At 47.6% G+C, this 20,950-nt stretch overlaps 2 protein-coding genes across 5 annotated transcripts in view; one reads left to right on the top strand and one right to left on the bottom strand.

Annotated features, from left to right (window-relative positions):
- Window positions 1-20,950, top strand: part of brf1b (BRF1 general transcription factor IIIB subunit b) — a 49,920-nt gene that overhangs the window by 12,171 nt on the left and 16,799 nt on the right. For both annotated transcript variants that reach the window (XM_018727636.2, XM_018727637.2), the window contains 8 exons: window positions 2,536-2,567; window positions 3,758-3,830; window positions 9,778-9,927; window positions 10,989-11,082; window positions 11,249-11,375; window positions 11,559-11,598; window positions 11,736-11,828; window positions 12,660-12,944. In XM_018727636.2, coding sequence (XP_018583152.1) covers window positions 2,536-2,567; window positions 3,758-3,830; window positions 9,778-9,927; window positions 10,989-11,082; window positions 11,249-11,375; window positions 11,559-11,598; window positions 11,736-11,828; window positions 12,660-12,944 — 894 coding nt within the window. The remainder of the gene's footprint in view (window positions 1-2,535; window positions 2,568-3,757; window positions 3,831-9,777; window positions 9,928-10,988; window positions 11,083-11,248; window positions 11,376-11,558; window positions 11,599-11,735; window positions 11,829-12,659; window positions 12,945-20,950) is intronic.
- On the bottom strand, window positions 4,538-8,297 carry btbd6b (BTB (POZ) domain containing 6b). Of its 3 annotated transcripts, none has more exons than XM_029258319.1 (5): window positions 8,219-8,297; window positions 6,672-6,963; window positions 6,298-6,388; window positions 6,098-6,216; window positions 4,538-5,938 (listed from the first exon to the last, which is right to left on the bottom strand). In XM_029258319.1, the coding sequence occupies exons 2-5, from the start codon at window positions 6,872-6,874 to the stop codon at window positions 4,906-4,908; spliced, it is 1,446 nt and encodes a 481-aa protein (XP_029114152.1). In that variant the 5' UTR covers window positions 6,875-6,963; window positions 8,219-8,297; the 3' UTR covers window positions 4,538-4,905. The 3 variants fall into 3 exon arrangements, with proteins under 3 accessions (XP_029114152.1, XP_029114151.1, XP_018583154.2); XM_029258318.1 differs by lacking the exon at window positions 8,219-8,297 and adding an exon at window positions 7,286-7,735; XM_018727638.2 differs by lacking the exon at window positions 8,219-8,297 and having other exon boundaries at window positions 6,672-7,735.

The following is a 20,950-nucleotide window of genomic DNA, read 5'->3' as shown; positions in this document are numbered from 1 at the left end:
CGAGTCAGCTGTCTGTTGCAACCTCTTCTTTTGAGCTTGTGGCTTCAAAGACCCCAGTCTGGATGCTGCCCCCAGACTACCCCAGCCAGGCCTCCAGTACAATTGGGGGCAGCTTGATGAGCTGACTGGGAGTAATGAATTTACGCTTTGGCCACAGAGAGTCTGAGTGAGAGCGGTGACACAGATGAAGGTCTCTGTGCCTGCTGTTGGGAAGACATGTAGCCCCATGTCTCAGACCACTTTACAGGCTCTGGCACAAAAGATGGCTAATGTATTCCCTTTGCGGTTATCCCAGGTGTGTGTGTGCGTGCATACGCGCGACACAACTATAATATTTTCTTGCTCCATGTGCAGTTTTTTTTTTTTTTTTACGTACATGAAACAAAACAGAAATTTATATAAATATATAGTTCTAGCTCTTACAGTGGTAGTGAAGATTCAGCGTGCATGTGAAGATTGGTAGGGGTACGAATGTGGATGAGTAGAGGAGTGGGAGGTGTCGATCCCAGTTCTTGCAAAACAACAGCAGATATGTTGGCTTTTTAATCGCAGTCCTGCTACTGTCTCCCTGCAGACGCTACAGATGGGAGGTTAATTCAGACTGGTACTTTTCAGGATGGCAGTGTTACCATGGCTAAAACAATGGCAGAGAACATAGCGACTTAATTTGTCACCGTTACAGGGGTTCAATAACAGATACCAAACATAGAGTGCGCAAATAATGTTTTAGTTTTACGCAGTTTAAGATGAGCAATTAGTCAGTGGTGCGTGGAATGAAGACTAATTAGAGACTGTTTGAACAAAAAAAGGTAGTTTGCCAGAACCACGATTGATAAGCACTGGGCTAGAACTTTATTACGTCATTTGACTAGAGGATTACAAGAGTGTTGCCGTGCTTCTGTGCGGACAGATGTTAAGAGCCATCCCATGTGTGTATGTACTGAGTAGGTATGGATCTGTGTGCCAGACAGGGTCATCCAGCCGGGGCGCTTTACCCCAGGAGCAATCAGAGTAACGGATAAGACCTGGTGTGTGTGTGTGTGTGTGTGTGTGTGTGTGTGTGTGTGTGTGTGTGTGTGTGTGTGTGTGTGTGTGTGTGTGTTGTGGTTCCAAAAAGCACCGATTGTTGTATTGTCACTGACAGGAAGTGTGCGAGGGTGTGACCTCTCCCGAGAGGTTAGGCTTATTTTGTTTCCAGCCTCAATGGAGGCTGAAGCGCTTATAGTGGGTTTAGGGCGAGCCTTGCCCCACAGAAGCCCCGCGCCATAGTGGAGACTCGTTTGCCCAATTAATTGTAAAAGTTCCAGGTGGACCAGCTGACTGTGAATGATCCCGTTGACACGGTTCTCTGAGAATTTGTCCCGTGGGTTTGTTTCGGCCGCCCGTTTCTGGGAGCCTATCCATTTGACCGTTGGCGAGTGGTTAAACTGTTTTTCCCACATGTTGGACTGTGTTATCTGCTCTCTCCCCTGTTTTGTCTGTAGGAGATACAGTTACTGTGCCAGAGAGGAGGTTCACAGGAAGGAGGCACAGCAGGGGGATCAGGGGCTGTTGGAGGGGAGAGGGTGGAGGGAGGCCTTTCCCACTGCACTGTTTACGGCGCTGCCTTCCCCAGGGAGGGGGAGGGGTAAATATAGCCTCCCTTCCTGGTCTTCCAAACTGCACAGCTGCGGGGGCTCTTGGGCTGGAGGTTTCCAGTCTGGAGATGGGATTCACATGTCTAGCAGGCTACGAGGGGAGTGACCATCCACCCTTGCGTCCTCTTATAGGCAGCCCGTCCCCTTCTGCTGCCAGTAGACAGATGCCCCCGAAGCAGCATTAGCAGAGTCAACGTGCCTATTGCCCGGTTGATCAGGTTTGTTTATAAGGCTGAGTAACTCCCACTTGTGAGGGTGATTTCTCAGTGCACCGGGAGCGTGCATTTCCTGATAATGGGCTCCGGGTCAGTAGCTAGCAGCCCTAACACAGCGAACGGTATTTCTCTGAGAATGCTGAAAAGGGCTGATCGCCACTAGACACACAGTGCCTGTGCTCCAGCTCGTACCTGGGACCGAACGTCTGAGTGTTGTTTGCCGTCTTCCGAAAGTGTCACGAATTCAAAGTAAACGCTGCCTTTAAAAACGCTGCCTATGAACACATCCTCCCATGTACAGCTGGCTCATTATGCTTAATGCAGTAAGACCCAGAGGAAAGGAGGGGTTGTTTGCTTCGTCAGGTTCCCGTGTTTCATTGATCAGTGGAAATTCAGCCTTGGCAGACAATAGACATCAGCGCATACATACATACAGTCTGTGACACGGTATTTAAAAATCCTCCTCTTAAATTTGACGCATAACTGTTAAGAGGTGTAAGTAATGTTGTGCTTAGGGGAAACTGGTGGCGGCCCTGCGTGGCTGCACGCTCATCCAACAGTCCTCAGGCGTCCTCAGCAGGGCGGTTGCATGTCGCCCATGGAGACGACCTACCCCGGCGCCAATCCGATTTTTATTTGAATGGTTTTAACTTCAGGCTGGTTTAGCCTTAACTCCCCTGCAGATATGCTGCTGGACTTGAGCGACCTCCTGCAGGTAAGCGTTTCTTTCGCTCACTATTTCATAGACACTGTGTGCTTAAAAGAAATAATTTACAAAATGGACAAAGACTTAGTAAATGATAATATAAATAGTAACGCAACACCCCACCAAGCCACATATAATGTGTGCCTGTTCTGTTTTTCCGGTGCCAATTTCTCTCTGAATTTCAGAAATAGAGGCAGTTTTAATAGTTTTTTTCTGTTAGGCTGAAATGTTCCCGATCCTTACGATGAGGATCCCTCATCACGCAATGACTCCGACCTTGAGATGCACCTTCCATCTGGAGGCGCTTTATCCCTGGGAGCTGTCCGTTGCTAATTTTTTCAGTTTTTCAGACCGTAGTCACTGCCACACATCATGAAGCGTGCCATCCCTTACACGCCTTTGGAAAAATGCATCGACTCCTGTTTAAACCACCTGCACGGTGTTAAAACTCCACGTTGCATTTCAACATCTTCTCTTTTATACAAGTGATGTGAGGCTGAGGCCAAACACCTATGGGCAGCCCTATAAAATTAGGCCTGCATTTGTCTGCTGCTTTAACTTGAATAATTCAGCAGGGGCCATTTCTGAGAGATTCAGTTGGCATGCAGCTTATTTTTACTCCCCTCAGCTGTCCAAGGGGAACACCCCCACCGCTCCACGAGCATCTGAGGGGCCCTGGACTGGGCGGGGCCAAAAATATTCCATCCATCCCATGCAAGTGGAGCCCCACCCAGGCAGACAGTAGGGTGGTTCAGTTCAAGCATCCTGGCTACAGGGCTATGACCCCATTGCTGCCTGGGCAACTCTACACTGCCCAGCGAAGAAGGGGTTCCAGGGGTTAGCCATTGTCAGATACACCCCAACAGCAATACTGCTCTGAAATGTGTAAATGGCACTGATATTGGACTAGACTCACTTCAGTGTGCTGCTCAGTCAGGTATTGTTTTGTAATTACACATGGCTTTTAAGAGACTTTCTTATTTGTGTTCCAGTTGTGCCAGACTATGCAAAAAAAAAAAAAAAAAAAAAAGCCACCTTGTCTGATTCCACACTTTATTTCCAACGCTTTATTCAAACCCACGTGTGGTGTTGTGGAGGGGTCTCTTCTGACAACCACAGCAGAATAAGGTAGGCAGATATGATTAAATACTCCATTCTGGTTGCATTACCGACCAGGCTCTTTGTCCCCTTTCCCACAGGTGAACGTATATGTTCTGGGACGGACCTTCCTCTTGTTGGCCAGGGAACTGTGCATCAACGCGCCAGCCATAGGTAATCTGCTACAATGTCTTTTTTCCATTCTACCCATGAAGTTCAGATTATACATACTCTTTGTTGTCTTTTGTGCATATTCAATGCAGCCAGAGTATGAGGGTAACAGTGTGCCACAAAGTAGAACCTATAGGGTAAGACAAAAATTAGAGGGCTGAAATGCAGTACTTTCCTGTTTGTACAGAGGGCAGCATGTTGCTAACGTTTCTATGATGTTCTTAATCTGTATTTACTTACATTAGAGTATTTGATTTGTGTTCTGAGAGTTCTGCAAACAGCAGCTCCACTTTGTCTTTCAAAATGTAGAAACTGCACACAAGACATTGACCTAGTAAATTATTGAGAATATCCTGCCTGTCTCCTCATGAATTCAGTTTAACAGGAAATCAGTAGTATTCTCTGGATTCACAAGGTCTTACTGGCATTTTAAATTGTTCAGTAGGCTTTATTATTTCCCTTTTGATCAAGAATTAAATGGAACCTCTCCATGCTCAGCCAGGCAATCTGGTCTGTAATTGGTTTGTGCTTCATTCATTACTGAAGTTAGAGCAGAGATGGGTGGCATTAACATGGAGCCAAAACAAGTCTTGATTGTGGCCGACTCTGGTAGATAAAGACCACGTAACTGAAGACACAATTATCTTGGTCGGTTGAGCATTTCGCTTCAGTCCCTGTGGTAGAGATCGACAAGCAGCCACACCTGGAACTATAGTCACAGAAAAACTTTTTATGGTTTAAGTTCATGAGCTCTAATCCAGAACATTTCATTTCTCAGTCAGCTTCAAGCTGTATACAGTTGGCTTTAAAAGTACAAAACACAATGCACTAACAGTAGTGTCCACTACAAGTGCAATACAACTTTATACATTGGACTGCATGCTGCAGCAATAATAATAATAGTAAATCATATTGATTATTGTTGTCTTTTTAAATAAATAGTTGAAGAGCATTCCTTCATTTAAAAACTTAGTTCCAGAGTGTTTTACTGCTACATTACTCCAAGGCAAGGAGAAGTTCTGGCACTCCTGTTGAAGAGGAGTGGTATGTTGTCGACACATGGGTGCGGTTGCAGGACTCATGCATAGAACACCAGTTCTGGGATCTGCCCCCCCTGTACTCCTGTCCCGTTGGTACTGTCCGAGGAGCACTGGAACTGAAACGTCACCTTCCCACACTGCACCTCTGTCATGCCCTCCTGCCCAAAGTAGCTCAGCTCATTTCCATCCAAGATGGCACTGACCGTGTAGAAGGCATCCTGCTCTACCTGGACCGGGTGCTCGAACCACACCGAGAAGGTGTTGCTTGACCCGTCCGACACAAACTTGGTCAGGTTCTGGGCCAGGGTGATGCCCTGCCTCTTGAGTTCGATTTTGACACTGTACTCAGCTGTCCCGCCACTTGAACCATACAGACCCAGACCTGCAATGAAGATTCGCTTGTCCACAGCAAACTGAATGCTGTCGCAACGGCCCCGGTAACGCCACTGGTTACTGCGGTAGGCAGAGGATTGAAAGCGATGGCAGCGCTGTGGTGACAGCCCCTTCCGCCGCTCTAATGGGAAATCCAGCTTGGGCTTATTAGCTGCCGTGTACCACAGAAAGATGTCATGCGTCTCCTCCAGCGTCAGAACATCAGACTGGGCCGCTCCATTGGCAAACTCCTCCAAGCTCATAGTGGGCACGCGAACCAGGTAGAGTGCTGGGCCCAATACGCTGCGTTTGTTGCGCGCTGTGGCAGGCAACCCTTGTCTCTTGCACTCGGCCATGGCCCAGTTGAGTATAGCCTCGAAAACCACAGCCTCCTTAGTATTGAGGGTCTCACGGGTGAGGATGATCTCCAGGGTGGGCCGGTCAATTTCGCAGAAGCCCTCCGAGCAAAGCGCTAGCTCAGCCTGGGCGTCAATGACCTCCCAGCAACGCTGCGTCAACTCGGGCTCCTCGAAGAGCCGGCTCTGGGACAGCAGCACGCAGGCGTTCTTGGCCTCAAGGCTAGTCTCTAGAAAGTTAACGCAGGCCTTCGCTAGAGCGGGCACAATATACTTCTTGGCTGCATACAGAGTGGCCAGCACTGTGTCCGCCTCCAGGTCGATCTCGTCACTGTACATATACCTGGAGAGAAAGATGAAAGAGAGCGAAGGCTGTGTGTTAATGAAAACAAATCATGACAGTATAATGGAGACAGCAGTGACACCTTTCTCAGATGTCTCAAAATAAGGCTGCGCTTTAAATGCACACTTGCGACGTTAATGCTGCGTATAGTGCACTCACTTCAAGAGAATGAGAAAAGCAGCTGGCTCCACGTCTGGGATGTGGATCTCGGACTCGCCCTCCGCGAGGTCTCCATAGAACATGGCGCAGAAGACCGAGCTGCCCACGGCCAGCACGTACTGCACGGGCAAAGGAGACAGAGGGTCAGTCAGAGCCACCGCTGCTGTGTCGCGTGTGGGGGATGCTGGGCGCGTGCTCACCTTGTGTGCCGGAACTCTCTGAGACTCTCCGGGAAGTCCGACAACAAAGTGGACATCGGCCATGAGCTCGTTGTTGAACATTAAGGCATTCCTGCAACGACATTGCCAATATTAATTACTTTTTTCTTATTATTTTTAAAGAGCACCCAACAAACATGCACCATTGTGTGAACAGCCTTAATTAAGCAGTAACTAGCATCCCATCAGTGGTCCCCCCCCCTCTCTCTCTCTCTGTGTGTGTGTGTGTGTGTGTGTGTGTGTGTGTGTGTGTGTGTGTGTGTGTGTGTGTGAGAGAGAGAGAAAGAGAGAGAGGCTGCGCAGCTGTGTGCTGTAGGGAGACCGAAAGGAGGGTGAAGATGAGCATGATGAGCCACCTCTCCCGCAGCGTCGGGTGCGCGGACTGCCAGCTCGTGGTCTCGACGTTGTTGTTGTTGATATTCTGCTGCGCGGCGCTCGTGGCCGTGGGGCGGGTCGCGTGCGGGACGGGGAGCGTGCTCTTCTTGGCGGGGGCGCTGAGGCTCGTGCCGCTGGCGGGAAGGCTGGTCTGTGTGCTCGCGGGGTACAGCTCCGCGGCCATCTTCTTCTTCAGGGACAGAGTCACGATCTCATAACATACTGGCAGGCGGGCGGAGCGCTTCACGCTCTTCCTGGACCTCTTGAGCGTTTCTGGAAGGAAGAGGAGGAAAGTGAGACACTTCATGATGCGGCCATGGAGGCAGTCTGGGGCCGCTGGCATCGGCGGGCCAGGTCCTTAACCAAATTATTACAGAACCGAAGGAGCGAGCGGAGCGAGGCGTCCTTCTTTCGGAGATGAGGGATGACGTGTCGAAACGCTCCGTGGTTAAAATCCACTTAGGCAGTAGGAAATTCGACTAGCGGATACAATTTTCGTGTTCTCCTTAAAGAATCTCAAGTGCGTATAAGGGTAGGGGGAAAAAAATCAACATTCTGTAGCCTGTAAGTCTGAGGTCTGCAGGTCTTTACCAACCCTGAATGCATTTAAACAGCAACATGAATACATCCGTCCGGCGGAATTATTCCAACTTCAGCCCGAGCGCTTCTTTCTCCTTCTCATCGCATGATCCTTCCACGCAGACGTCGCGCGCCCTTTTATATTCCCTTTTTAAATGGAAATTTGAGTAGAGAACAGTGTGCTCCCGGGACCGTGAGATATGTGGCTCCGTGGCCGCCCGCTCCTCGCCGCCTCCGTCCCGGGACTCGAGCGCTCGCTGACCGTCTGAATGACGACGACAATACCCGCCGCTTTTCTCCTCCGTCGACGCCGTCGGATCACTCGCTGCGTCGTGCTCGCGGATACCCTGCGAGTCTCCACCGAATCAGATGCGCGGGCGCGTCTGACGTCAGTACCGCGCAGACTCCGCCCCTGTGGCCGAGTCGCCGTCCCCTCGGCTCCGTTTCACTGCAGAGCGCGAGCGAAGCACCGTAGTTTACGAGCGAACGTAAACAGGAGGGAACGGCTGCGTCTGTGGCAAATAATTCCGTTTCAGCGCCCGTTAATGATGTCACTGCTTTCAGTACGCGGGCAGCAGGCTGTAGTTGGCTATCAGACACAATTTAAAAGTTTCCTCATCGATAAGTGAAACAGATGAGATGTTGCGGGTCTTAACGTTCTGCTCCAGTCAGTCCGCACAGCGTCCTCCCGATCCAGTACGTACTGTACGTACTTTACGCACGTAATACACACACTGTATTCTCCCAGCTCGGTGATGTGGCTTTTTAGTGATGCAAACAGTAGAAGTACGATTCTAAGATTAAAGCGCAGTCTCCGGCGTCGAGCACATTTCCAGAGTCGGGTCGCTACCCGGGAGCGCAAAAGGCGCGTTCCCAGCCGCCTTATTGTGAGGATGAGCCTCGGCGCGCGCGCACACACAAACACACACACACACACACTCTGCTTTACCTTGTGCAACTGACACGTCACGTCAAGACCTCACGGGGAAAATCTCCCATTTGGGTTTCCTCAGAACCGGACGGAGCCAGAAGCCATGTTAAATCCACAGATGGGGTGATAGGGCAGTGGGGGGGCTGGGTTTGCCGTATCCCAGAGCCGTCCGACAGAGGGCTCCTGCGCGGGGCTTTACCGTGTGTGTGTGTGTGTGTGTGTGTGTGTGTGTGTGTGTGTGTGGTGGAGGGTTTACAGTGTGGCGCACGAGCGCTGTCCCGTGTAACACCGAGAACAACTCCAGCCTTCGGCCCACAGGCTCTCGCACACACACCAAACATACGTTTAATCTCAACTTTATGGTGCTCACTGGGGTGAAAAAAGAATAACGTAACACATACAAAATGTCCCAGTCGGGTCAAAAATGTGTGGTGAAGGCGTTGTGTTTTCGGACATCCTAATGAACATCAATACGAGTACATTTTTTTTTCCCCTTAGACTACGTATTAAATGGTGTAAAAATCACAGCCGCGCCTAAGAGAAGGTAGCACTTGAAAACAGCAGCGCTTTGAATGCAGCCAGTACCCATCGGTGCCCCTGTGTCACGACACACTCCTCATTAAATCCCCTCAATCTGTGTATCAAAGAAGCAGCAAAGGGAATATTCAGTTCGTTCGCAATGATTGAGTAAGAGGGGGCTGATTTTTTTTTTTTTTTTTTTTTTTTTGCTCACATGTTTTTATATGCAAAGTAACAATTAATTATACCAACGTCAAAGGGGTTAGATATGATCCGGCTGTAGAGATCACTGTGTTGTTACAGTATCCTATACTGTCTTTATTTATTACATCATGTTCTGTATTGATATGGTACAGTGATGTTGGGAGATGAAAGCACTTGTGCTGTGTGTTTGTCTTTGGGTTTGCCTTCATGTGTCTGCTTTGCTGCTGTACTTTTTTGGTGCCGTGACTCGTAATGTTCCGAATTTATCTCTCATGGAACATGATGAAATTATTGTCGAAGAGCACATATCGAAGGGTTATTGGCACGAATTGTGCCGACTGGTATGGAGGCTGACATTCCTAATGTTAGGGATTGTCCGGCGAGTAAAAGTTGCACTGTTTCTGTATTCTGCTTCAGAGTAAAGTCTCAGTGACAGTAATATTATATTATACAGCTGACTTTATTATAATGGGTAACATGGGTAGTTTCTGACAGCAAATAAAAGCCATCAGCAACCTGATATTTGAATGTAAAAATTCAAGTGGCGTTTGACATTTTATTAAGCATCTTGAGGAAAAAGTCATTCTGGGTTTACAATTAATCCCAGTGTTACAAGTGTGGACTTTGCAGGGTTTAAAGTGATCAGCTCCTCCATCTGGAGATGAGTGCTGGGTAAAACTGTCTAATACACAGAAATAACCCTCTGCACTGCTATCATGAATCCCATTGCATGTGGCACTCTACAGTGTGTAGCCTGCAGAGCGGGGCAGGGATATTACTTGTGGGAGAACTTCAGGTGCAGGCAGATGGCTGCGTCCTTCTCAGGGTTGTTGCTGTTCCCCTACCCTGTCTAGATCCTTGCCTCTACATCCCCCGTTTTGCCCACATGCTGGAGTTTGGGGACAAGAACCACGAGGTCTCCATGACAGCGCTACGGCTGCTGCAAAGGATGAAGCGTGACTGGATGCACACAGGTCGCCGCCCATCTGGGCTCTGTGGCGCAGGTATGTCCCCCCGAGATGCCTTGTTACCAGGGCTGGCAAGGACAACAGGCCGGCAATACACCAGATAACGATTGTTGTCATGAACAAACAACCACATAAGCAGCAGTGATGGAAATTTTGTGACAAAATGGATGTTCAGAGCCTGCATTAATTTGGTGCTGTGAAGGAACAATACGAACGTTTTATTTTATGAGATGAGAAATGAACACATTCTGTGCTGCCAGCATACATCATCCTGTGCAGGCCAGTCCAAGACAGCATCACCCACCGCTGTATATGATGGAGTAAGAGGCTTGCCAGGCTGCATCCAGCCTCTGTACATGAAGAAACACACTGGGCTTTCAGTCCACAGTGGGCCTTCCGCTGCAGCAGTATCTGAATAATTAATCACTTGTCATAAATCATTTAAAGCATCCGCTTACAGTGAGGAAGGGAAAGTTTAAACGGGTCCCCCCAACAGAATAAAGTGAGCAGTTTTTCTGGAAATGTCATGGCATGTTGTGTTGAAAGCCAGCCGTGAAATGCATAGATTCTGACCGAGCTTGTGAACTCTTACCAGGTGGTACTGTATACACCGCTGTAAAGTGGCGCTCCGCTACACAGCAGTGAGAACTTGGAGAGCTGCTAAATGCTTGTATATTATATATTAATGTGCAAGTGGGTCGTTGTGTATCTGGGATTCATTGCTTTGTCTGCATGGCCGTGGTCAATAACCTTCTGTGTTGCTTCAGTGTTTCAACTATAGATTTTGGAAGAACCACAAAATCACAGAAACCTGCTCGGTTAACAGAAGGACGCATGTTTTAGCAGTAAACCGTAACTGAAGTAGCTTCGCAGACATAGATTTTAACAGGATTTTGAGAGCTGTACAGCTCTGTACAATGTTGACTTACTGCACCTACCTTGTGTATTTCAGCATTTAGTCCCATTTTTTGTTTCTTCCTACCGGTGTTTCCTAGTGTTAGTGTAACACTTTCTGATTACAATGCATCTGTCTCTGTGAGAGCAGAGGCAGGGAAGCCTGCTGTGATGATGGATCTTGAAAGCGTGTGTGTCCTCAGCTCTTCTGGTGGCCGCCCGGATGCACGAGTTCCGCCGCACTGTGAAGGAGGTCATAGGGGTCGTGAAGGTGTGCGAGGCCACGCTGCGGAAGAGGTGAGCGGTAGGTTCGTGGTGGGATATCAGCCGTGCTGCAGCAGGAGAGTAGCTGCTGTTCTCCTTCCCCTGTTATTATAATTTCATTACACCCCCACTGATCTGCAGGTCCAGCTTTCTGTTGTCCTGGGAGCATGCTGGTTATTATGCTCAATTATGTTGTTAGGTTGACTGAGTTTGAGGACACCCCCACCAGTCAGCTGACCATCGATGAATTCATGAAAGTAGACCTGGAGCAGGAATGCGATCCGCCTTCCTTTACGGCCGGGCAGAGGAAACTCCGACTGCAGCAGGTGTGGTTTTGCTTTTTCGTACCTGCAGCCCCGGTGTTGACTGGCTTTGTGCATTCCCTGTAGCTCACCCTGCCCCTGTGTCCTTTTCACCTGGGAGCTGAAGCAATAGCTTTTGACTTTAATTTGTGTCTCTTGCAGCGCACTCACTCACTTTTTCATCTTAACTGATTCTGCTTATTTTAGCTGGAACAAGAACTGGCTAAGAAGATTGATGAAGTTCAAGGTAACTTTGTTTACCTAAGAAAATGAATATTAATGAGTGTTTGTCTGCCCCAAATGGACTTAAAGGCAGGCAATGCATCAAACGGGCTCTGCATACCAACAGCAGGTGTCAGCGGGTTCTACGCTTCATCTCCACAGGGGAAATCTGCAGCTACCAGGACGAGATTGAGATGGAGTTGGAGAACAGCAGGCCCAAGTTAAAAGGGATCTATGCCTCATACACCAAGGAAGGTAAGCCACAGAGGGACCGTGTGTCTATGTGCGCGCACGTGCTTGTGCGTGCTCATCCTTTCTCCTCAGACTTTTCCTGTAAATGTATGATCCTCCAACCTTCTTTCCCAGTAGTCACTGCTCACTGCAGAAGTTAGGAGAAGGGGAGCTCTGGGGGGGTTAGTTCCCACTCAATCATCTCAGCCTTGTGTTTGTGCCACATCTGCCTCTGCTGTGGAACAAAGAGCTGAAACTTCACTGTTGTACATTCAACATGGTTTTATCAGCAGTAAATTGGCCGTCTTGATGCCAGTTTAGTTGGGAGGTAGGTTCTTCACAATGCTATTACAAAGGCAAGACTAATGAAGCCTTTCAACATCTATTTTGCCTGCAACTGTGTCCCAAAGGTGGAATCTGCAGCTTTCTCTGCTCTATAGAAAATTACCCCGTCTTAATTAAAGCTTCATTGTAGGGTCGTTTTAATGAGGCTCTTAATCACTCATGGCAACACTGATATTATGCAGTACTATTTAGTGAAATGTCAAGCAGGGGATTGTTTTTACCAGTGGCCTGTTCTTTGCATATGCCGAACATCCCCGTTTTCAATGCAGTAGTGAGTCAAACTGTGATGTAAATGCTGCTGTTGTGCTTCCACTTGCGACAAAAGTGAAATAAAAATGTGAATTGCTTCTGTCGGAGCCATGGGACTAGCATACAGAGAGCAAATGTGGATCTTGTTGTATAACTAGGAGAGGGCTCTGCATGCAAGCGCACCACAGGCTTCTCCAGAGGACTGCCTGAAGTGAGCTTCTCAGAGCTTGTGCCTTCCCTTCTCTCCCCACCTCACTGTAGATACGCAGGACGACACGCTTTCCGTGGCCTCTGGGTTTCCTGGTAACGAGGATGGCGAGGACGAGGAATTGGTGGCTGCCGCCAAACACCTGAACAAGGACTTCTGCCGAGAGCTGCTGTCTGAGCAGGACGAGGCAGATTCGGGGGCGGAATCTGGAGCAGAGTCAGAACAGCCTACCACATCCAGACAACCGCCGCTGGCCTCTCTGCTAGGCCCCCTGCCCACTGCTGCTAGCCTGGGACTCAGCGACTCAATACGGCAGTGCATCGCTGAGAAGGAGGACGGTGAGCACGTGTGGTCCACTTTCCCTTTGGCCTTTCTCTTTTCACTTTTTTATTGCTGCATTTCTAAGTTAGGAATCTCCGGTAACTGCCGCTTTTTTCCCACCCTTTGGACTAAACCAACCTTTGCTCAACAGGCCCATTTAAATGAAATGGACTGGATTATTATTGGGTGAGTCAATGCTTAAATCTAAGCAAAAACAGAGCAGAAGGTACTTACAGAGTGAACGTTGACACTGTAAGTGAGCAGTTAGATTGTGCCTGTATATGAAGCTGCACATCCACAGGTTTATTTCTTCTGGACAGTGCAGACCACTTCGAACATGGTGGTTGAGGAGGATCTATGGCTTGAATTTGTTTAGCCATATGAAAAATGTTTATTACATCTAACCCTAAAAATGTGCACAGTGTAATTAAATGTCTACCAATGTCATTGAGCAAATATTTAGGGCTCTCATGAAGCCTTATATGCAGCACATTAATGAAGACCACGTCTTAAGCATTAGGGAACGTGGCCCTCAGTTTAAACAAATTAATGCTTACAATGGTCATGTTTATATTACCGTATTTCCATTCCTTCTAACTCTCCTGCAGTCTAAGGAGTTTTGAGTGGGGTGGACTGTGGGAACGCGTGCTAAGCCCAAGCTGCGTGTACTGCCATGCTAGTTGTTTGTGCCACTGTGCCCCTGGCAGTTGACATCTCTGAAGTAAGATGTGCCTGAATAAAACTGGAAAGAAATGAGGCATTTTCATCCTCCGGAGCATAGTAAACAGCGCAAGCAGGCTTGGCAGACTCTCATTTGGCATTCCTTCGTCAAGAGATGGTGGGCCGCATTAAGTTAGGAAATATGCTCCTCTTAATTAGCACGCTGACGATAGACACTGGGGTTAACCCCTGCCGGTAGTTGTCTGCAGTGTTCGGTTCACGTTTTCCTGCATGGATTGTATGTCGATAGGTATGCTTTCAGTACCTAGGAAAGCTTAATGCTGAACAAGGTGAGTTTCATTGCCGTGGCAAATATCGAGTATTAAAGATTTGATATCAGCTAAATCATGTGCATTTAGAAATATCTATATAAAAAAAATCTACTGCTCACATCACAATTTGCTTCTCCGTTAAGCTGTTTTACCAGAGCTTCTTTAAAAAAAAATATATATATATATATATATAAAGCTGCAGATAGACATTTATGCGATTAGTGGTCTTGTGAATATAAACGGAAGCTTTATTTTGAAATGAAAAACAATGTATATTTGATATGTAAAAGTATAGTTGAATTTCTTGCACATTGCCCAAGTTCAACACTTCAGTCATTTGTCTGGCATCTTTTTTGCAGCTGCCTGCCCTCATTTCTTAATGCACGGTATCAGTATCCATGTGTTTGAATATTCATGATTTCAGAGTGGAATAATATGTCTGGAGAGCACTAAATGTAGCTGCCTGTTCTCTTGCGCAGTGCCGTGTTGTTTCTGCCTCTGTGTGTCGGTTTGCAGAGGCCCTGCAAGTGGTCCTGACCCGACTGGGCTCAGAGTTCCGTTGCCAGGAGCGCAGTTTCAAAGTCCCCACTCAGGCTTTGAAGCAGCCGTTGAAGGCGTACCTTGTGATTAGCGCTGGCTCTCCCACCCCTGCAGTGGGGGGTTTCTTGAGGGTGGGGGGTTGGGGGATTTGATTCCCCCAAGACAGGCATGTTTGTTGAGTCCTTCCTTGCTGCCCGACTACTGCGGTGAAGTAAATAAGAGTTCCCTTGTGAATTGCTGTACTTTAATTGGCAAAATTGAAATCCCCTTCCCAGACCACCTCTTACTAGGCCTCAGGATGCCTTAAGTGTCACAGGTTCAAGTTAAAGATGTCTGGACTTGTCACTAGGTAACAGTTTTATAGGGCCCCTAAATGGCTTGTGGTGGTTTCTCATGTGAGACAAAGAAGCAGTTCAGCCTGGCTCAAGGCAAACCAGAAGGCCATAACAGTGATAGGTAATTGAACAAAAGTTGTTTTGGCCCATAATCGCATAACGGCACACATCCGATGTCCATCTTTTCAGCATAACCATCTCAAGCAGGTGGAGGCCGCAAAACGGTAGTCCTGACCTTGTGTGTCGACAGCTGAACCATTGTATGAAGAAGCCGTGTAAATTTATCTCGTTAAAACAAAAAATTCTCATCGGTGCGATTTCTGTGAGACGCCCCTTATTTGTGTGAGTTGTGTAGAAGATTACAGTGCACTTTGTTGAAGTCAAAATGCAACTTGGAGTGCGGGCTTCATTAAGCACTTCCCGTGTTGGGTCCATGTGTGGATCTCACCTCACTCACCTTCCAACCTCAGCTTGGCTTTTCCTCAGGCCAGCATGTAGGATCCAGGCAGTGCCCAGAAGGTATGACCCCACAGCAGCCCAGCACTTGGGGTCACCTGTCCCTCCGCTCGATGGCTGTCCCCAGAGGGAGCGTCACTGTTTTAGGCCTTGACAGTCCACTCCTGACAGCTTTATTTCAAGACATTCAGGCAAGATGCCAGTGCTATATGTGTTTGACCTGAATACACACTAAAAAGTGCCTCTTGCTTTCGGCCTCCTTCTTCTCAGTGGCCGTTTAAAGCAGACAACTTTCCAGAGGAGAGGCCAGATTTAGCTGGAACCCTGGTCTTCTGGGTTTTTGTTTTAGCTGTAAGTAGCCCAGGCTTCCTCAATGCCAGTATGTCTGCTTTGTAAATGAGCAGCTAATGAGAGCATTTTTAAAAAGGTAGAGCAATGAAAACAAACCCAAGCCTGCAGTTTTTTTTCTCCCTCCCTTCTTCAGGCTCTATTTTTCTTTTTCTCTTACGTGTAGCTGCGGAGGGTCACCTGAATGAAAGCTGAAAGCCTTGCTATATAATTAGCTTTTGCCTCTGAACTGCTCTAGTCGGCTGTAATTTCTCTCTTGGTGGGACTAATGACATGGCAGTCGCTGCCATGTGACTTATTCTGCTCAAATGTTTGACCAGCCCTCTCCCCCAAATTACACATGTTGTAGCAGCTGCTGGTTTCCTACTACTCTTCAGCAGAAACCTCCCCCTGAAGTCCAGAGCTCAGTGTTTGAAATCAAAGAGTGCTGTAGTTACTAGTGCTGAGGCTTTGCTGTGGTTGTCTTCTAGTGCGATTTCTTCATTTGTCAGCATTGTTGAGTGAGCCATTTATTTGTGCTCACTATATGTTTATTCCTTCATTTGTTTTTACTGTGTTCCTCCATGAGGTGGCTGGTGGCGTCGCGGTTGGAGCGGCTGCCTTTGGCTCCGAAGGTTGCCGGTTTGATCCTCGCCTCCGGATGTGGTGCCCTTGAGCAAGGTGCTTGCCCTGCAATTGCTCCGGTACCTTCTCCAGGCTGTGTGCCTGGATACCTAGTTGTGGCCCTGCGATGGACTACATCCTGTCCACGGTGTGCCCCACTGCCACCACCCCTTCAGCCTTGTGCCCAATATCTCCGAGATAGGCTCCAGCTCGCTGCGACCCTGCTTGGGACGAGCGGTTATCTAAATTGGTTGGTTGGTGTTCCTCCATCTGTCTTACATATGAACAGTTGTACAGCTAGGAATCCCTCTCATTTTCAAACATTAGAGGGTGCAGTGCTTCAAAGTGTTAAAGTCTGTCTCTTTTTGGACTTTTTTGTGTAAACAGGTCTTGCAGGTGCAGGAACAAACAGCAGCCATGATCAGCAGGCCCCAGATCCTGCGATGATGTAATTAGGCAGCTGCTGTACAGTCGCTCGGTTACTGTGACATCACAGCTGGGGCTCTGCCATATGTCTGGCTTTGTCTCATCTTAAAGAGACAGGCATCTCACGTAGTCTGTCCTGATCTAAGGTATTACCCCGCATCACTCTTCCCCAATGTATGAAGTGGACTCTTACGTCGAGGCCTTACTTTGCGACGCTACGTAAGAGGTTGTGTTGTCTGTACTCCTTCTTACAGCTCTGATTTCAGAACAAGCTGCTTTGCTGGGGTGCTGTTTCCCCTTCTTTTACCAGTTGTAGGAGTGTTGTATTTTGTGTTGTGCTTATCTTACTGTTCATGATGCACCTTTCTGACTGATTAACCTCACTGATCCTCCCTTGAGCTGGGGCTATAAATGATGCTGTAAATTATTCATAGGAGGAGCTGTAGGGGTGCTATGTTAGAGCTGCTAAGCAGCGATGTGGTGTTGAGGTGGGTGTGGGCCAGCAGATGGCACAGTGGACACCCCCCACACTCAGCTGCAAGCCGGTGGCCACAGTGGGGTGCTAGGATGGGTGCGGTTTTTGGGGAGGGGTGAAAGGAGGAGACAGCCGGAGAAGCGCTGAGCCTGAACCGTGGGTTCCCACGCCGACCCTCTGTCGGCACTGCTGGCGTCCCGCTGGCAAAGAGCCACAGAGAAGACAGGCATTCGTTTGAAGCCGTTTCTAGGTCATCCTGCCTGCAGTTGAGGCAGAGGCCCTTCTCCCCTCCAGCCCATCCTCCTCCGTCCCCCACTTGAACCAGTATTGCAACCTTGGATGTGGGAGATGCTAGAAAACTGGCACAAATAGAACGCAGTGGTAAAAATCTTTCCAGAAAAGAAACTCTCTCTGGTGATGGCAAAAGCCACCGGACTTCAGCTGCCGAAGGGTTGTAGGTTTAACGCATGAAAGAGGAGTACTCCTGTTAGCTGTGAGCAAGGCAGTCTGTGCAATCAGTGTCGTTATCGGTCAGTGTGGGAATTTATTAAAGGGCTGGAACAGTGAACAGTGTAATTTCAGAAACTTCTACACTAGATCATCAACTTCTGAGGAAAGTGATAATCCTTGAGCAGTCATATAATAATACATGACTTGGACCCATCCTGGTTGTTAATGGTGCAGTCACTACTCTGAGTCAGGTTCATATTCCATCTGCAGTTAAACTTACAGCTGACATACAGAAGTAATGACTTTCGTGGTCTGTTTTTTGTCAGAGGAGGAAGATTTCACTAGCTGCCTTCTGCCTTTTGCAAATGTAAGTCGTCCATCAGTCTGATTACCATGACACAGATCAAAGCGGACTTCTTACTCCGGCTTCACTGTGGCCATTTACAGGTGATTTGTTCGATGGGTTGTGTACAAAATCAAGCTGCTTTTGTGGGAGAATTTCTGTGGTGACGCATCATCAAGGTGACATAGCTTGGCTCAAGTCAAACACAAATGTAATTGCTAGCATGGGTTCCGTGAGCAAGTCGTGATTCAACATGATCGCTGTCTGGCCCGAGGTGAAGCACTAAGAGAACAGGATGTTCACAGTTGACAGCCAAGTGTGGAGGAGCGTAACCCATCTGAGCGTGATACTGGGGAAAAACATGGCTCTGAACGCCGCAGTTGGCACAGCTTTTAACCCTTTGTGGTCTGCTGTACGTCCTTAATTTGTGGTTCCATCTGATAGGCGCACGGAAAAATGTGGGGCTGCATTATGACAGGCTGGTTTATACACCCTGGTACATTTCAAAGCAGAAAGAATAATTTACTATCATTTTTAGGTAGTGTAGGGAGAGTAATAGCTTAGAACAGCTTAGAATGTGACATTTGTACTGCTTTGTAAAGCTAATCCCCCACCCATGCACGTTTATTGTTTGTTCTTCACCCTCATGGCTCCACATCCCAAAACGACTTTTCTCAACAGTTTGCACTACTTTCACTGCACAGCGTGAGCTCCTTGGAAAGACAGCCTCCAGTGGATCTCCCCATTGTGCACCAGTCTGGTTTTTTCAGCTGGCAGTTGTGTGTAGCAACAATTTTGTCCTTGTTTATTTGTGAACAGTGAGGGCTGCGGAGTAATATGAATTTATCCAGTGCGTGTGTGTCTGTGTGTAGGTGGCTTCATGCGTAGGATTTCTTTACTGTGAGTCTTTGTCCGCTTTAGCAGGCCAAAGCCACCCCGCTCTCCTCCAACCAAGCTCTCCGGCCCTGCTCCCTACCTACATCGCTCATCAGCTGCTTTCCCTGAGCAGCACTGGAGCTCCTGTAAGGAGGAGACCTTTACCAGCACCACACTTGCTTTCTCTGTCGCTCCTGTTGCCTACTGCAAGGGATCCACTGGCTCTCAGTCCAGCTGCGAACATGAAGCTGTGGAAAGTGCATCCTGGGGGGCTACTCGGGTAAACCACCTCACACATGCTTGGGCTCATTTTCAGCTTGCAGTCCTTAAACTGCTTTCTTTCTTCCTGTTGATGAGCTGAGGGCCCAAACAGTTGGCTGTTTTCTCCAGATAATTTAGCTCGGACATTGAGGCCTTTTCACCCCTCAGTGCAATGCCGGAGAATAGTTAATGGTCAGAGCTGAAAATCCCACACTCCGCATACAGTATTTTCGTCAACTTTAGAACTTAAACATTGCAAATGTGAAGTCACATAACATGTGCATCATACTGAAAACAGCATTAAATATGTAAAAGCGAAACTTTCGCAGTGTTTACTTTTTTCTGTTTGGTGGTTGCTTTAGGAGCTGCTGAAAGGAAACAGATGTGTGAAATCGATTATTTGTGGCATGAAGCTGACCATCTGAACGTGGTGGTGCTGTCGCTAATAAATGATATGGAAAACTTGCATCATAAACAGATAGCGTTCCAATAAGAATTTCTTTTTATATATGTGTGCCTAAAAGATCAAATTAAACGTCTCAGACGATTGCATTTCACCTTTGGGTGTTTGCATATCATTTTATCATCTATGAGATTTAAAGAGTAAAAGGGAAAATATTTTACTTCTCAGTGGAAGCTAGTTTGTTTTTGCTTTTTGTTTATAGCATCACAGTATCAAATTCAGCATTTACTGTCAGGAATGACAAAGTCAACAAGATCTCTAACGGTTTTGTGTACGTGAGCATGCATGCAGCAGCTGTGATGTGTTGCAATGGTCAGGGCAGAGCACACCCACGCAATATGAAAACCTTTGAGACTATTAGCTTAGGCCTACAGCTCATTTCGAACAATAGCTATAGTGTTTCTGAACCTCAGGTTTCAACTTTCATGTGCTTTCCATCCTTTGTTTTTGAGCAAGTAACTGTACATCTATGCAATTTATTTACAGCTCAGCTGAAATAATTTGGCAAACTTAAATAAATTAACAGATTGTGTCATATTTTAAAAGGTGTCCTTTCTTGCCTGTGTGTCTGAAACTCCAGCTTTCACTTTGCACTCAAGTTAGGGCTGTGGAAGTGGGACCTTATCAGAGGTTATGGGATGCTCATCCTGAAAAAGCAGTGAGTCACTCACCCCCACGCTTCGTATGATCAGTTACCAGTAGGTGAAAGGTGGTCAGTGGGTGTTCTGTGGATGTTGAATGAGCAGGTCGTGTATTTAGATCATTTCCTTTTTCTTTTGGTACTCCTTAAAATTTGATACAGTGACTAATAGAGTGACTCCGTGTCTTTCTGAGAAATAGAAATGTAAGAACTCTTGCGCTGATTCCGGTCGGCGAAACAGACGCATGATTTTAAGTAATTCTGTTGAACTGTAAGGGGGCCTTTCTCGTTTTTTTTTTTTTTGCGGGGTTGCGTATTTATGTTTTTAAACAGAATCTGTTCTTAGGGTGCAGACCGCCGTGACATCGGTCCAAGTGGTTGCCATGTTAACTTGTAATGACCGCTGCTGATGTAAACCCGGGTGACTGAAAGAATGTCAGTGCAGTCTGTTCAGTCATCCACCAAAGGTCTTGGCCTGTCAGAGGGGTGATGTATGGGGAAGCGGGATGTCTGTCCCAAGGGATTTCAGCCTAAGAGATATCCATGGGTATGTGTGCCTCCACCAATAAACATGCTGCCGGCATGACTGACTTCGTGGATGGAAGTAGCAGGTGGTTTAACGGGCGAGCAGGCCATTGGGACTCAGCCGAAGTGCGCAAGCGGCGTTTTAATAGGCCCTCCTAGCCGCCATGCCGGTGGGGGGAAAATCTCATGTTTACCGCGGAAGCGGTGCTCTACTCTTGGCTTTCTGAAGAAAGGGAAAGGTCATTTTGTGTGTTTCTATGTGCGGAGTAGTATTTTTAGTTCAGTGCGGA

Source organism: Scleropages formosus, chromosome 15 (genome assembly GCF_900964775.1).
Source record: "Scleropages formosus chromosome 15, fSclFor1.1, whole genome shotgun sequence".
NCBI lineage: Eukaryota > Metazoa > Chordata > Actinopteri > Osteoglossiformes > Osteoglossidae > Scleropages > Scleropages formosus.
This window is presented reverse-complemented; position numbering and strand designations above follow the sequence as displayed.

Coding starts and splice junctions, on each gene's coding strand:
- btbd6b (XM_018727638.2), bottom strand. CDS start 7,033: ATGCCAGCGGCCCCAGACTGCCTCCATGGCCGCATCATGAAGTGTCTC. Junction 6,217..6,297: donor AGAGAGTTCCGGCACACAAG/GTGAGCACGCGC, acceptor TTGCCCGTGCAG/TACGTGCTGGCCGTGGGCAG. Junction 5,939..6,097: donor GCTTTTCTCATTCTCTTGAA/GTGAGTGCACTA, acceptor CTTTCTCTCCAG/GTATATGTACAGTGACGAGA.